At 43.9% G+C, this 13264-nt stretch overlaps 1 protein-coding gene across 4 annotated transcripts in view; it reads left to right on the forward strand.

The window, feature by feature from the left end:
* LOC142158666 (NFX1-type zinc finger-containing protein 1-like) overlaps positions 1-13264 on the forward strand; it is a 162457-nt gene that overhangs the window by 69034 nt on the left and 80159 nt on the right. For 3 of the 4 annotated variants that reach the window (XM_075212852.1, XM_075212854.1, XM_075212853.1), the window contains one exon: positions 1566-1652. The exons of the other annotated variant lie outside the window; for it this stretch is intronic. In XM_075212852.1, the coding sequence (XP_075068953.1) occupies positions 1566-1652 (87 nt within the window). The remainder of the gene's footprint in view (positions 1-1565; positions 1653-13264) is intronic. 4 annotated transcript variants of the gene reach the window in all.

The following is a 13264-nucleotide window of genomic DNA, read 5'->3' on the forward strand; positions in this document are numbered from 1 at the left end:
TCTTGAGTGTGATAGCTCTGCGAATACTCAGAAACAGATATTACGCCAATGAACACAATTGCATGCAATTCATGTCTGAGTGCAAATTACACTTACCATGCCTACGATTTGAAGTGCGGAATGGGGAAGGTGCAGATAAATGTACTCTACCAACCAAACACTACTAGGAGGAACAAGCTGAGCAGTGGTGGACACATGCAAGATATTGGGGGTTCTGCCTGATAGTCTGAATGCAGTACTCCAAGGGGTATATTTACTAAACTGCTAGTTTGAAAAAGTGGAGATGTTGCCTATAGCAACCAATCAGATTCTAGCTATCATTTACTCAATACATACTACAAAATGATAGCTAGAATATGATTGGTTGCTATAAGCAACATCCCCACACTTTCAAACGTGCAGTTTAGTAAATATACCCCTGTCTTTTTTTTTTCCCTGTATGTTCTGATGGGACTTTATATTGCACATTTGTTATGTTCGTATCCTGCAGTGTGTTGTGTCTGTCTCAATACGGAAACTGCCATATATGTAAAGTGTACTTACACCCTAATACATGAAGAGCCATTTCTTCTGATCCGCATGTAGAGGAATATGGTGTGTGTGTGCCTGAATTACGTGTGTTTGTAAATATTTATTTTTTTGTTTTAAAAAAAACCCCAAAAAAACACATTATGTTCATTTTGCATGTCTTAATGAATAAGGCCCATTATGTTTATGTAGGGATTAATTAACAACCGTTCTCATTTTGCATCTGTTGGCACTGCTAGCAGTTTCCAATTAAAGGCTAGGATAACAGAGGGCAGGTAATTGGCCCAAAAGCATATAAGCACCCAGGTTGTGGTAAAATAAAAGAAATAAAGCTGGATGCCCGGCAAGTGTTAATAATGCAAGATCTGGATGTTTACAATTGTTAGCTAATTAGAAGAGATTTAGGGGGACAGCCTGGAGGGGTTTTATAAACTTAGGCATTGGCTGTATACTTTCTCTTTCACTGGAAATTTCCCTTCCCATGTGGTCACTCGTTGTGTTTGTCAGGTTTCAGCTACTGAGCCAAAAGAGGGAGAGTGGGTCTCCACTGCCTAGAAGTGTCAGAGTATGTTTTGCTTGGTTGTCTTAATTTGACGGGTAGGTGACTGGTTGTGCTTTTTATTTGCCACCACCAATTAAAATTGAAAGATTTATTTTCAGTAAATGTTTTGATTTTTTTGTCTTTATTAAGTTAGAAAACACTTTGCTAAGGGCATTTTGTGAGGTAACAGTAATATGGAATCAACCTCTAGACGACTTATCATTTTTCTAGGTAGGTAAGGAGGGTATTTTCATATCTGGACCACTCATTATCTTGTAGTATGCCAGGTAGATAGAACTTGGGTGTTCCAGATGGATTTCTTTACTTAGAATTAATTGTATTGTTTTGGTGTACTTTTTTGCCAGAACTGGCATACAATCCCAAACCATGTGCCTCAATATGCCCTCCTCCAGATATTATTTCTGTGTACTATAAAAAACTCAACATGGTTTCTAGTTTATTTCTATATTCAATTAAGATATCTTGTCCGTTGTAGGTAGTCATAACAGCCACAGCCAAGGACAAAGTGGAGGTCACAGCAGGCCTAATCCTAGAGGCAGCAATGACTCCAAAAAGTCACACGGTAAGAGACCAGAAATAGAAAACGGTACATTTTTCATGTATTGGTTAAAAAATTCTGTACTCAGTTTTACACAAATTGACATTGTTCCAGATATTCTGACTATATTAAGGAACTCTGTATATTTCATTGATTTTTTTTTAATGCTTTCAGAGAGTTTTTAAGGATCATTCAGAGCCGTAACGAGGCAGGTGCGGGCGGTGCCGTTACAGAGGGCGCAAGGCCAAGGGGGCGCAGTAGCCACCCGCTACCTGCCTCTGTACCTTCACCCCTTCAGTTCCGCAGTGGAACTGAAGGGGTCAAGAATCTCTCTGACACAGGCGCAATTGCACAGCAGTGCCTGCATCACATACATGGTACAAAAAGTCAAGAAAATTGCTCACAAGGGCTTACAATCTATTTAAGCTGAGCAAAGCTGTTGAGTTTTATGTAGCTGTATTTTATACAATTATCCTGCATAAACAATTGTTCAATTTTTCTGTGCTACAATGTCTCATAGAGCAGTGTTTATGTATTTATTTCTTTATACCCATCACTGGCTTCACTCTTTAGTATACTAGCGGTTATATTGTTGGTGATAGTTTTACTCCAGTAACGGTGATGTATTACATACAGTCAGAACAGTATGTCTCACAATACGTAAGAGCATGGTCAGCACTGATTAAATGGATCCTTATTCTAGGCGGTGGCTGCACCTCATGCAGAATCCCAACAGCCTCCAGCCACTGCCACACCAGCAGATTTAAGACAATATGTAAATGGCAAGTGACAGAAATAAAATAGAGAAATCTACAATAGATTGTGCGTTTTTATTTATTACAAAACAAAATGCTCTTACAAGGTGAGGATTGGTGCGGGTTTCCTCTGGGTGCTCCAGTTTCCTCCCACACTCCAAAGTGTGATATATATAGAGATGAGCGCACTCGGATTTCTGAAATCCGAGCCCACCCGAACGTTGCCGATCCGAGCCGGATCCGAGACAGATCCGGGTATTCCCGCTAATTGCAAAACTGAAACCGAGGCTCTGAGTCATAATCCCGCTGTCGGATCTCGCGATACTCGGATCCTATAAATTCCCCGCTAGTCGCCGCCATCTTCACTCGGGCATTGATCAGGGTAGAGGGAGGGTGTGTTAGGTGGTCCTCTGTCCTGCTATATCTCATGCTGTTCAGTTCTGTGCTGTGCTCTGTGTTATGCTCAGTCCAGTGGTGCTGTGTCCTGTGCTCTGTCCTTCTGAGTTCAGTGGTGCTGCTGAATCCTGTGCTGTGTCCTGTTCAGTCCAGTGGTGCTGTGTCCTGTGCTCTGTCCTTCTGAGTTCAGTGGTGCTGCTGGGTCCTGTGCTGTGTCCTGTTTAGTCCAGTGGTGCTGTGTCCTGTGCTCTGTCCTTCTAAGGGCATTGTTATTTCCCCATTATTCCCAAATTATAAAAAATTTCAAAAAAAGTAAAAAAAAAATTACAAAAAAAGTAATTATAAAAAAAAAAAAAATACCCCAAAACAATCCTGCAGTATAAGTCCATTGGTACTGCTATATTACAAAGTTCACTGATTCAGCAGTATAAGTCCAGTGGTACTGCTATATTACAAAGTTCACTGATTTTGCAGTATAAGTCCCTCTCTCGTGTCTCTCTGTCTGTCTACCCCACCCCTTAGATTGTACGCTCCTTTGAGCAGGGTCATCTCTCCTCCTGTCTTCACCACTTTTAACTCTGGTCTCCAGCTACCTTGCCCTCCTCCTCCCCGTTCCCTCTTGCTCCCTCCTCTCCACTCTGGGGGTTTCCCTGCCTTCCGTGCTCTCTTGGGCTCCGCCGTATGCGGGACCTTCCCCTCTCCCCTCCCCCGCCCCTCTAGCTGTGCTTTCAGCTCACGGAGTTACTGTGCGTCTTGTTTACTGTATCGTGCTGTCTCACCTTTGTATTGTAACTTTGTTTGTCCCTGTACGGCGATACGGATACCTAGTGGCGCCCTATAAATAAAAATTAATAATAATAATAATAAGTCCATTGGTACTGCTATATTACAAAGTTCACTCATTCTGCAGTATAAGTCTATTGGTACTGCAATATTACAAAGTTCACTCATTCTGCAGTATAAGTCCATTGGTACTGCAATATTACAAAGTTCACTCATTCTGCAGTATAAGTCCAGTGGTACTGCAATATTACAAAGTTCACTCATTCTGCAGTATAAGTCTATTGGTACTGCAATATTACAAAGTTCACTTATTCTGCAGTATAAGTCCATTGGTACTGCAATATTACAAAGTTCACTCATTCTGCAGTATAAGTCCAGTGGTACTGCAATATTACAAAGTTCACTCATTCTGCAGTATAAGTCCATTGTTGTTACTGCCATATTACAAATTTCACTGATTCTGCAGTATAAGTCCAGGGGTACTGCTGTATAACTCCAGTCCAGTGGTACTCTCCTGTGCCGCATATAATTTTTAAATGCTTTGCCGAGTGTGTGTGGCTTCGGGTACAATCTCTTGTGCTACATATAATGCAGAACAAAAATTTGGAGGATAATGTATGGAAAGACTTCCTCCTAATGCTGAAGCTGCTGCCACTAGTCATGACATAGACGATGAAATGCCATCAACGTCGTCTGGCAAGCCCGATGCCCAATCTACTAGTACAGGGCATGTAAAATCCAAAAAGCCCAAGTTCAGTAAAAGTAGCAAAAAGAGAAACTTAAAATCATCTGAGGAGAAACGTAAAGTTGACAATATGCCATTTACGACACGCAGTGGCAAGGAACGGATTAGGCCCTGGCCCGTGTTCATGACTAGTGGTTCAGCTTCACCCAAGGAACTAAGCCCTCCTCCCCCCCTACAAAAAATTTAAGAGAGTTATGCTGTCAGCAACAACACAGCAAACAACTCTGGCTTCTAAAGAGAAATTATCACAAATCCCCAAGGCGAGTCCAAGGGTGTTGGTGGTTGCGAAGCCTGACCTTCCCATCACTGTACGGGAAGAGGTGGCTCCTTCCACCATTTGCAGCACGCCCTCTGCATATGCTGGAAGGATCACCCACAGTCCAGTTACAGATTTGGCTAATGAAGGTGTGAATGTTGTACACCGGGAGGAGGATATTGATGTAGCTGGCGCTGAGGAGGATGTTGATGATTATGATGCAGACAGATACTGAATTGCCTTTCTCAATTTCTATTTATATTCTAGATTATATAACGGCTGAATAGTTTTCTATTTTACTCCTAGTAGAGAGGGGATCTGATGCAGACAGATACCAAACTGCCTTTGTCCATTTCTTTGTATATTTGAATTTCTAGTTCTGCAGTCTAGGCAGGCTGCTTTTTTTATATTCAACCACAAGTGTAGGGCGGGGGGGGCATAGATAGCCACCAAAGTAACGTGGTCCATTTAATTTCACTTTCTAGCTCCACAGTCTGTGCAGCCTGCTTTTTTTTATCTTCAAAGTATTTACAAGCCTTGCAATCTAAATTAACAAGAAGTAGTGACGTGCTAGAACTGCACCCTCTATATGCTGCAGAGGATGGAGGAGCATCAAAAGGCCATTCAAGCCTACACAGCCACCTATGATATAGGAAAAGGAGTGGGGATGCGCCTGAGTCAAGCGCACTGGAGAATGATTTCCGTATTGTGCAAGGTTCTGCAGCCATTTGAACTTGCCACACGAGAAGTCAGTTCCGACACTGCCAACTTGAGTCAGGTGATTCCCCTGATCAGGCTTTTGCAGAAGCAGCTGGAGAAAGTGAGGGAGGAGCTGGTACACCATTGCGATTCCACCAAGCATGTAGCTCTTGTGGATGAAGCCCTTCGTACGCTTTGCCAGGATCCGAGGGTGGTCACTCTTTTAAAGTCAGAGGAATACATTCTGGCCACCGTTCTCGATCCTCGGTTTAAAGCGTATGTTGTGTCTCTGTTTCCGGTGGACACAAGTCTACAGCAGTGCAAAGACCTGCTGGTCAGGAGATTGTCCTCTGAAGAGGACCGTGACATGCCACCAGCTCCACCTTCATTTTCATAATTTATAAAAAAAATTCTAAAAAATTTATTTAAAAAAAAATAATAAAATTTTTTCCAAAAATTGGAGAAAAATATTACAAAATTTTAAAAAATCTAGCTTGTACTGCTATTTAAAAGTCTAACTACGATCATTCACTGTTGCTGTACCCAAAAATAATAGGTACTGCTATTAAAGTACAGTCCAGTGGTACTCTCCTGTGCCGCAGATAATTTGTAAAAGCTTTGCCGAGTGTGTGTAGTTATGTATCACAGGTTTTAAGAAGAGGCACAACACTGACAACCTGTTAGAGAAACTGAGGGAAATAATCTCTCTGTGGCTCACCCCACTTAGACTCTCCTGGGGATTCGAATAACTGCCATTTCTAGTACTACCTTCTTTCTTTCTATATTTAAAAAAAACAAACCTGTCATTTCTATTACTACGTTAATTGTTTGTGCAGTCACAAAAAAGAGGAACTGCGCCCTTAACTGCTATGTTGCTTTTAGACGTCCATCCGGTGTCCGCCATCTGTGCACTGGAATTCAGACCAGTTGAGGGTTTTATTATTATATTGTGGGGACCACTCCACTACGCAGTCTAGATACTTGTTTGGTGGAATTCAGAACAATTGTTTTTTTTTTATTATATTGTGGGGACCACTCCACTACGCAGTCCAGATACTTTTTTGGTGGAATTCAGACCAGTTGAGGGGGGTTTTTTTTGCATCAATATTTTTATTGAATTTTTCCAAAGGTATATGGGGTACAGAAAAAAAAAAAGGGAAGGGGGGAAAGAAAGTACAGACATGGGGAAAAACACATGGGAATCCCCACGCAGGGGGAAGGAGGATCACTAAGTTAAGATAAGGCACATAATATTAACAGTATACAATTTAACATAGAGAAATGTTGCAGGGCATGTCAAACTACATTTTGGCATTTTGGAGGCTTCTCCACCATGGATAGACTAACAGGAGATGCGGGCTGATCGGCAGGCCGGGGGGATTCTATAAAAGCCGCTGGAGAGTGGTCTGATGGGAAACCAGAAATATCCTGAGAAGACCCAGGGCCGTCCATAATGTACACGTGCCACCTAAACCACTTCATGATGGGAGCTGATGCAGATGAGGCGTAGGGCGTGTCTGTTGTTTCCATCTCAAAGCTGTATTGTATCTTTGAGATGATACGAGCAGTGGTAGGGGGGGTCTGAGACTTCCAATTTTGTGCTATTGCTGCTCTAGCAGCAATCAAAATGTGTCCCAATACATAATGATCGTGCTTTGGAATAGAAGTCGGGTAGATGTGAAGGAGAGCTAAAGCTGGGTCTGGAGCAACAGGAGTCTTCAAAACTGAAGAAATCAAAGCAAATACCTCGCTCCACAGCGGCTGGATCACTGGACATAACCAGAATACATGGAAGATATCTGCTATTTGGGCACATTGACGCCAGCACAAATTTGATTGGCTTGGCCAGAACCTGTGTAGCCGTTCCGGGGTAAGGTATAGCCTGTTGAGAAGTTTAACCTGCATCTCGGTATGGTTAATGCATTTAGACATACGGTGGGACGTTACATAGATTCTCTCCCATTGTCGCTCAGTGAGCACTAACTGCACATCCGTCTCCCACTGGGTTTGTGTAGGTGTTTTAGTTGGGGGGATCAGGGAGTAAATGTAGTGGTACCAGAATGTTATTCCGCCTCTCCCATTACCCTTCGTCAATCTATCAATGACATGTGTTGGGAGTGAAATAAGGTAGTGGGGGATCCTAGAGACAGTTCTGACCCAGTGTCTGATTTGCAATTACCTATATGTCTCTGAGGATGACAAACTATAACGAACTTGGAGCTGTGGAAAGGGAAGAAAGAGGTCTTGGGCAAATAAATACGACATGGAGGTAATCCCTCTAGCTTTCCAAACAGCAAGATTTAGGTCTGGGATAAGCTGAGCCACTGCCTGTAGGGAGAGATTACGAGACGGGAGAACAAAGTTTGGATGCAGCCCTATAGTTCTATCCCACACCTGCATGGCATCCGAAATGGACCGTAGCCTGCATACAACAGATGGACGGACCGGCCTAGGTGTCCAAAGGAGGTCCAGCAGCGGGTAGCTGGGACACAAGGCTCTCTCTAAGTCCACCCAGGGCTTAGAGGTGGGGGGGAGCGCCCAGTCTAGCAGATGGCTCAATATACAAGCCTCTTGATAACTAGATAGGTTAGGAAGCATCAGCCCCCCCATGTTGTTTAGATAGGGCCATGCGTTTATGGGAGAGGAGGGGGCGTTTCTGCCGCCACACATAGGACATCATTAACGTATGGAAGCGGGCCATCAATCGCCTGGGTAGCATATAGGGAATAGCACGAAAAATATACATCAGTTTGGGTAATAACATCATTTTAAAAACAGCTATGCGACCCAGCCAGGAGACCTCGAAGTTAAGCCAATTTTTAGCTAGGGAGGAAAGATGCAAAAAAATTGGAGTGAAGTTAGTTTCAAATACTGTAGACAGGGTAGAGGGAATGTAGATGCCCAAATACGGCAGAGAATCCTTTACCCAGGCAAACGGAAATTTCTTTTGCAAAGACGATAATGAGGATTGCGGTATATTAATAGGTAAGGCCTCAGATTTAGTCATATTTAATTTATATAGTGAAGCTGAGCTGTAGTCATCTAGGATATGCTTCAGGGCTGGCAACGAGGTCTCCGGGCTGGTGACAAATAGAAATACGTCATCTGCAAATAGACATAGCTTATGTGTATAGGAGTGAAATGTGATGCCTGGGAAACGAGAGGCATGTCTGATAGTGTGTGCTAAAGGCTCTATGGCCACAACAAACATCAGAGGGCAAAGGGGACATCCCTGTCTTGTTCCATTAGTGATAGGAAAGGGAGGGGATAGGAAACCGTTACTAAATACTCTTGCAGAAGGGCCTTGATACAAAGCTAATATGGAGTGTAAGATGTTACCCTGAAACCCAATTTTGAGTAAAACTTCTTTCATATAGAGCCAGTGGAGCCTGTCGAACGCCTTCTCTGCATCCAGAGAAAGCATTACTAACTCTTCTCCAGTCCCGGATAGAAGGTCCATCACATCTAGAATGCGTCGCGTACTATGTGTCGCCTGGCAACCCAATATGAAGCCCACCTGGTCCGGGTGGATTAACTGAGGTAGGAGAGGATTCAGGCGATCAGCTATTAACCTAGCATAGATCTTTAGATCAGTATTAAGTAGTGCTATAGGTCTATAATTCTTGCAATTGGAATGATCCTTTCCGGGTTTAGGGATTGTTATTATTTGTGCTTCTAACATCTCAGCCGGGAAGTTGCCTCCCATCAAAACATTATTATATAGATTGGTAAGGAGCGGGGCCAGCTCCGACCGAAATGTGGAGTAAAATGCATTAACGAAGCCATCCGGACCAGGGGCTTTGTCTCTATGGAGGGACTTGATGACCTCTTCAATGTCTCGCTGAGACCAGGGGAGATTGATTTGCTTCAGACTTTCAGGATCTAACGAGGGGAGATTAAGTTGGTGAAGGAAGGTAGAGATAGACAGTTCTGATGGCTGCACTGTGTCCTTGTCATCCCGTAGGTTGTATAGTCTGGCATAATATTTAGCGAATTGGTTTGCTATGTCAGCGGGATTGTGGATCTTGTTACCCCTAAAGTCATGTAGGGTTTTTATTCGGTTCCTAGCTTGCTTCCCTCTGAGTTTACGGGCCAGAAGCCGACTGGCTCTGTTACCTGAAGAGTAGAATTTCTGGCGCAATTTAGTAAGGGCTGATTTCATACGAGATATAAAAAGTGTATTAAGCTGTTTCCTAATGCTGTTTATCTCTTTTTGGCGGGCTTTAGAAGGGCGTGACTGGTTTTGTGATTCTAGAGTGGTTAGAGTAGATTCAAGTGTATGCTGTCGAAAAAGGTATTGCTTTTTCAAGCGTGCACCAATTTGGATAGCTGACCCACGTAAAACAGCTTTCAGGGCACACCAGTGGGTGGAGAGGGAAGTATCTTCCGGGTTATTCACCTGGATATATTGCGATTGTGTTTCTGACAAGCCAAGCTTGGCCTCCAGGCAGGTGAGTAGGTAGGTGGGCATCCGCCACGGTCTCGGGGGGATTTTAGTGAGGTTTAAGTTCCAGGTCCATTCTATCGGGGCATGGTCTGACCATGTGATAGGAAGGATATTCACTGTGTTCGTGTGCTGTAATGTCCATTTGTCTGTCAACACCATGTCTATCCTATAGTATGTGTTATGCACACTAGAATGGTAAGTATAATCCCGTACATTTGGAGATTGGACCCGCCAGACATCATAGAGATCGTATTCCGCTAGCAGTTTACGAAATGCTGTTGAAGGACCTATGGTTGAGTCAGGCCCCACCAATCTTAGTGGTCTGGATTTATCAATTTTGGGGTGTAGAGTCAGATTTAAGTCTCCCATCAGGACCAAATGGCCTCTACGTACTTTCTGGATCTCCTCGCATAGTGACTTAAGGAAAGGAATCTGACGGGAGTTGGGGGCGTATAGGGAGACTAAAGTCACCTGTTTATCCTCTAGCAATGCAACCAGGATTATAAATCGACCAGATTTATCTTCTATTTTTAGCTGCAAGTCAAAGCATACACGAGCACTGAACAACACGGCTACTCCGTTTCTTTTAAATGGGCCATTGGCAAAATATCCAGAAGGGTATCTTGGGTCTCTAAATTGGGGGGGGGGGGGGGCATTGGACGAGAAATGTGTTTCTTGCAGGGCTATAACATCCGTCTTACGTTTATGGAATGTAGTTAGTGCCAATCGGCGTTTGTTAGGGGAGTTAAGTCCCTTAACATTCAAGGAGTAAAAACGAACCATAGTTTATGGGACCTGAAAGGGAAAGGATATCAGAAGTGCGCCTGCTTCATTTTTATAATGTGTAATGCAAGTTATCCTGGGTGAAGGGGAACCAGGGTGGAAAAGTGTAAAAGGAAAAAAGAAAAAGGAGACTAAACTAACCCGTAGGACGGGGTCAGAGCATTTGCCACAGAGGAAAGCATGTGGCAAAAGAGGTACTATGTGGGGAGGTGGTGGAACAAGGTTATGGTCCCACCCATGTAACACTCAGGGAAGGATATTCAAGAAAGACAAGCAACAATATAACAACTGTACAATATCAAACTTAAACCTCTAATATTATATGAAAAGAGACATATCTTACAAACGTATAATACAGGCATTGCAAAGGAGGGATGTATTTCCCGGCGGGGGAGCTAAGCCCACCCACCCCAGCGTTACCTTCGGTAGACCTGACAAATTTTGAATGTTAAGCATCAAGATACTTGAAGCAAACCACAACAGTGTAAACAGGAGATACTAAATGTTAGGAAGAGAGAAAAAAAAATGATTATAATTATACTTATCAAACCAGAGGTAGAAGTTGTATAACTTTACGGTGTTATTCGAAACAAAGATCCTCAGTCATTAGTAACACGGGTCCAATCTGATTGAAGTGGGGTCCTGCTAGGTGCGGTTCCTGATGGAAGAGGTATATGCCATTCCTCCAGGAGTTTGGTGCCAGCTTCAAGGGACGAGATGACATACGAGGACTCCTCATGGCGCACCAGGAGCTTGACCGGGAAGCCCCAATAATAGGAGATGTCGTTTGCTCGCAGGGCTGTCGTTATTGGATGAAGAGCTCTTCTTTGGTTGATGGTGGTAAGTGGCAGGTCTTGAAAAAGCTGGAGATCTCCCAGGGATGACACATTGGACTGGTCTCGGGCCGCTCGGAGTATAGCTTCCTTAATATGGAAGAAATGCACCCTGAGGAGAGTATCTCTTGGTAGATTCCCCGGCACAGATCGAGGCCGTGGAAGACGATGGATGCGGTCAATGAGAAAGTCCCTATCGTCAGTCACCGAAACCAACTCAGCTTCTATCTGCTATCTGGACTCCTGCATATTTCTTCGTTGAAATCTACTATTTGCTGTTACCTGTGTCCTGGACTCCTGCATCTTTAACCATTATACCTGGTACTTGTAGTTCTACGCTGCCTGTTGAAATCTACTATTTGCTGTTACCTGTGTCCTGGACTCCTGCATCTTTAACCATTATACCTGGTACTTGTAGTTCTACGCTGCCTGTTGAAATCTACTATTTGCTGTTACCTGTGTCCTGGACTCCTGCATCTTTAACCATTATACCTGGTACTTGTAGTTCTACGCTGCCTGTTGAAATCTACTATTTGCTGTTACCTGTGTCCTGGACTCCTGCATCTTTAACCATTATACCTGGTACTTGTAGTTCTACGCTGCCTGTTGAAATCTACTATTTGCTGTTACCTGTGTCCTGGACTCCTGCATCTTTAACCATTATACCTGGTACTTGTAGTTCTATGCTGCCTGTTGAAATCTACTATTTGCTGTTACCTGTGTCCTGGACTCCTGCATCTTTAACCATTATACCTGTTCTACGCTGCCTGTTGAAATCTACTATTTGCTGTTACCTGTGTCCTGGACTCCTGCATCTTCAATCATTATACCTGGTACTTGTAGTTCTACGCTGCCTGTTGAAATCTACTATTTGTTGTTACCTGTATCCTGGACTCCTGCATCTTTAACCATTATACCTGGTACTTGTAGTTCTACGCTGCCTGTTGAAATCTACTATTGCAGTTACCTGTTTCTCATCTGCACTTTGAACTGTCTCATGAGTTACCGTGTCATCTCTGTTTGTTAATAAACTCATTATAACCACTTATCTCCTCTCCGTGGTCATACCTGGGAAATCCTGACAAGGGGAAACTCTGGAGGTAGAAGGTGAGCTTGTTGCCGACTTAGGTTTTGGTTGAAATTTAAGTGGAGGAGCCAAAACGATAGGCTTGATCTTTTTAGGAGCCATAACGAGTTGACAAGGAGGCTGACAGGTGACTGAGGTCAGAGAGATTAAGGGATGAAGATTGCTTGACGGTTGATTTCTCATGTTAATTCAGAAGATTTCCATTATTATTCCGGGGAAATACCCGTACAGTATGAGAGATAATTACTTGTTTTCAATCGTGTGATGACAGGGGTGCCAGCAACCTGTGGTGCTAGATATTATGCCAAACTCTGTAGCTGCAGTATTGTGTGTAGCCAGCAGGTGGCAGCAACAGCCCAGTAATCAATTGAGTGCCGGTTTTAAGGAACAAAACACAGAGTACAAAGTAGTACACCTACTGTAGCAATGTGAGATCCCTGCTGTGTCACCAGAGAACATTCGGTGTGGTTTGATGTGCTCTCTGCCGTCCACACGCTGCCTACAGCCACTCAACAGCCCCCGCTGTGCTCTGCTTCTGCTAGCACTGCCTTTTTGCAGTTTTCGTTTATTTCTTTTTTAGGCCACGCCCCCACCGGAAGTGACTCGCCGAGCACTTGAGGCCAGGGATCGAAACCGGAAGTAGGCCTCTGTGACTCCGGGAGTGAGCCAGGCTTTTATCCCAGCATCTGGGTCGGCTGGGGGCACAGGACCGCCGCGATCCCGGGGTAGAGCCCCGTCAGAAGCCCGCTCAGGAGGATGCAGCCTCCAGCTGGAGAGCGATGTAGTGGCTGGGGAGTCCAAACAGGAGAGAGGAGCACCCAGAGTTGTGCCAACGTGTCCGGGGGGGGGGGG

Source organism: Mixophyes fleayi, chromosome 5 (assembly GCF_038048845.1).
Source record: "Mixophyes fleayi isolate aMixFle1 chromosome 5, aMixFle1.hap1, whole genome shotgun sequence".
Taxonomy (NCBI): Eukaryota; Metazoa; Chordata; class Amphibia; order Anura; family Limnodynastidae; genus Mixophyes; species Mixophyes fleayi.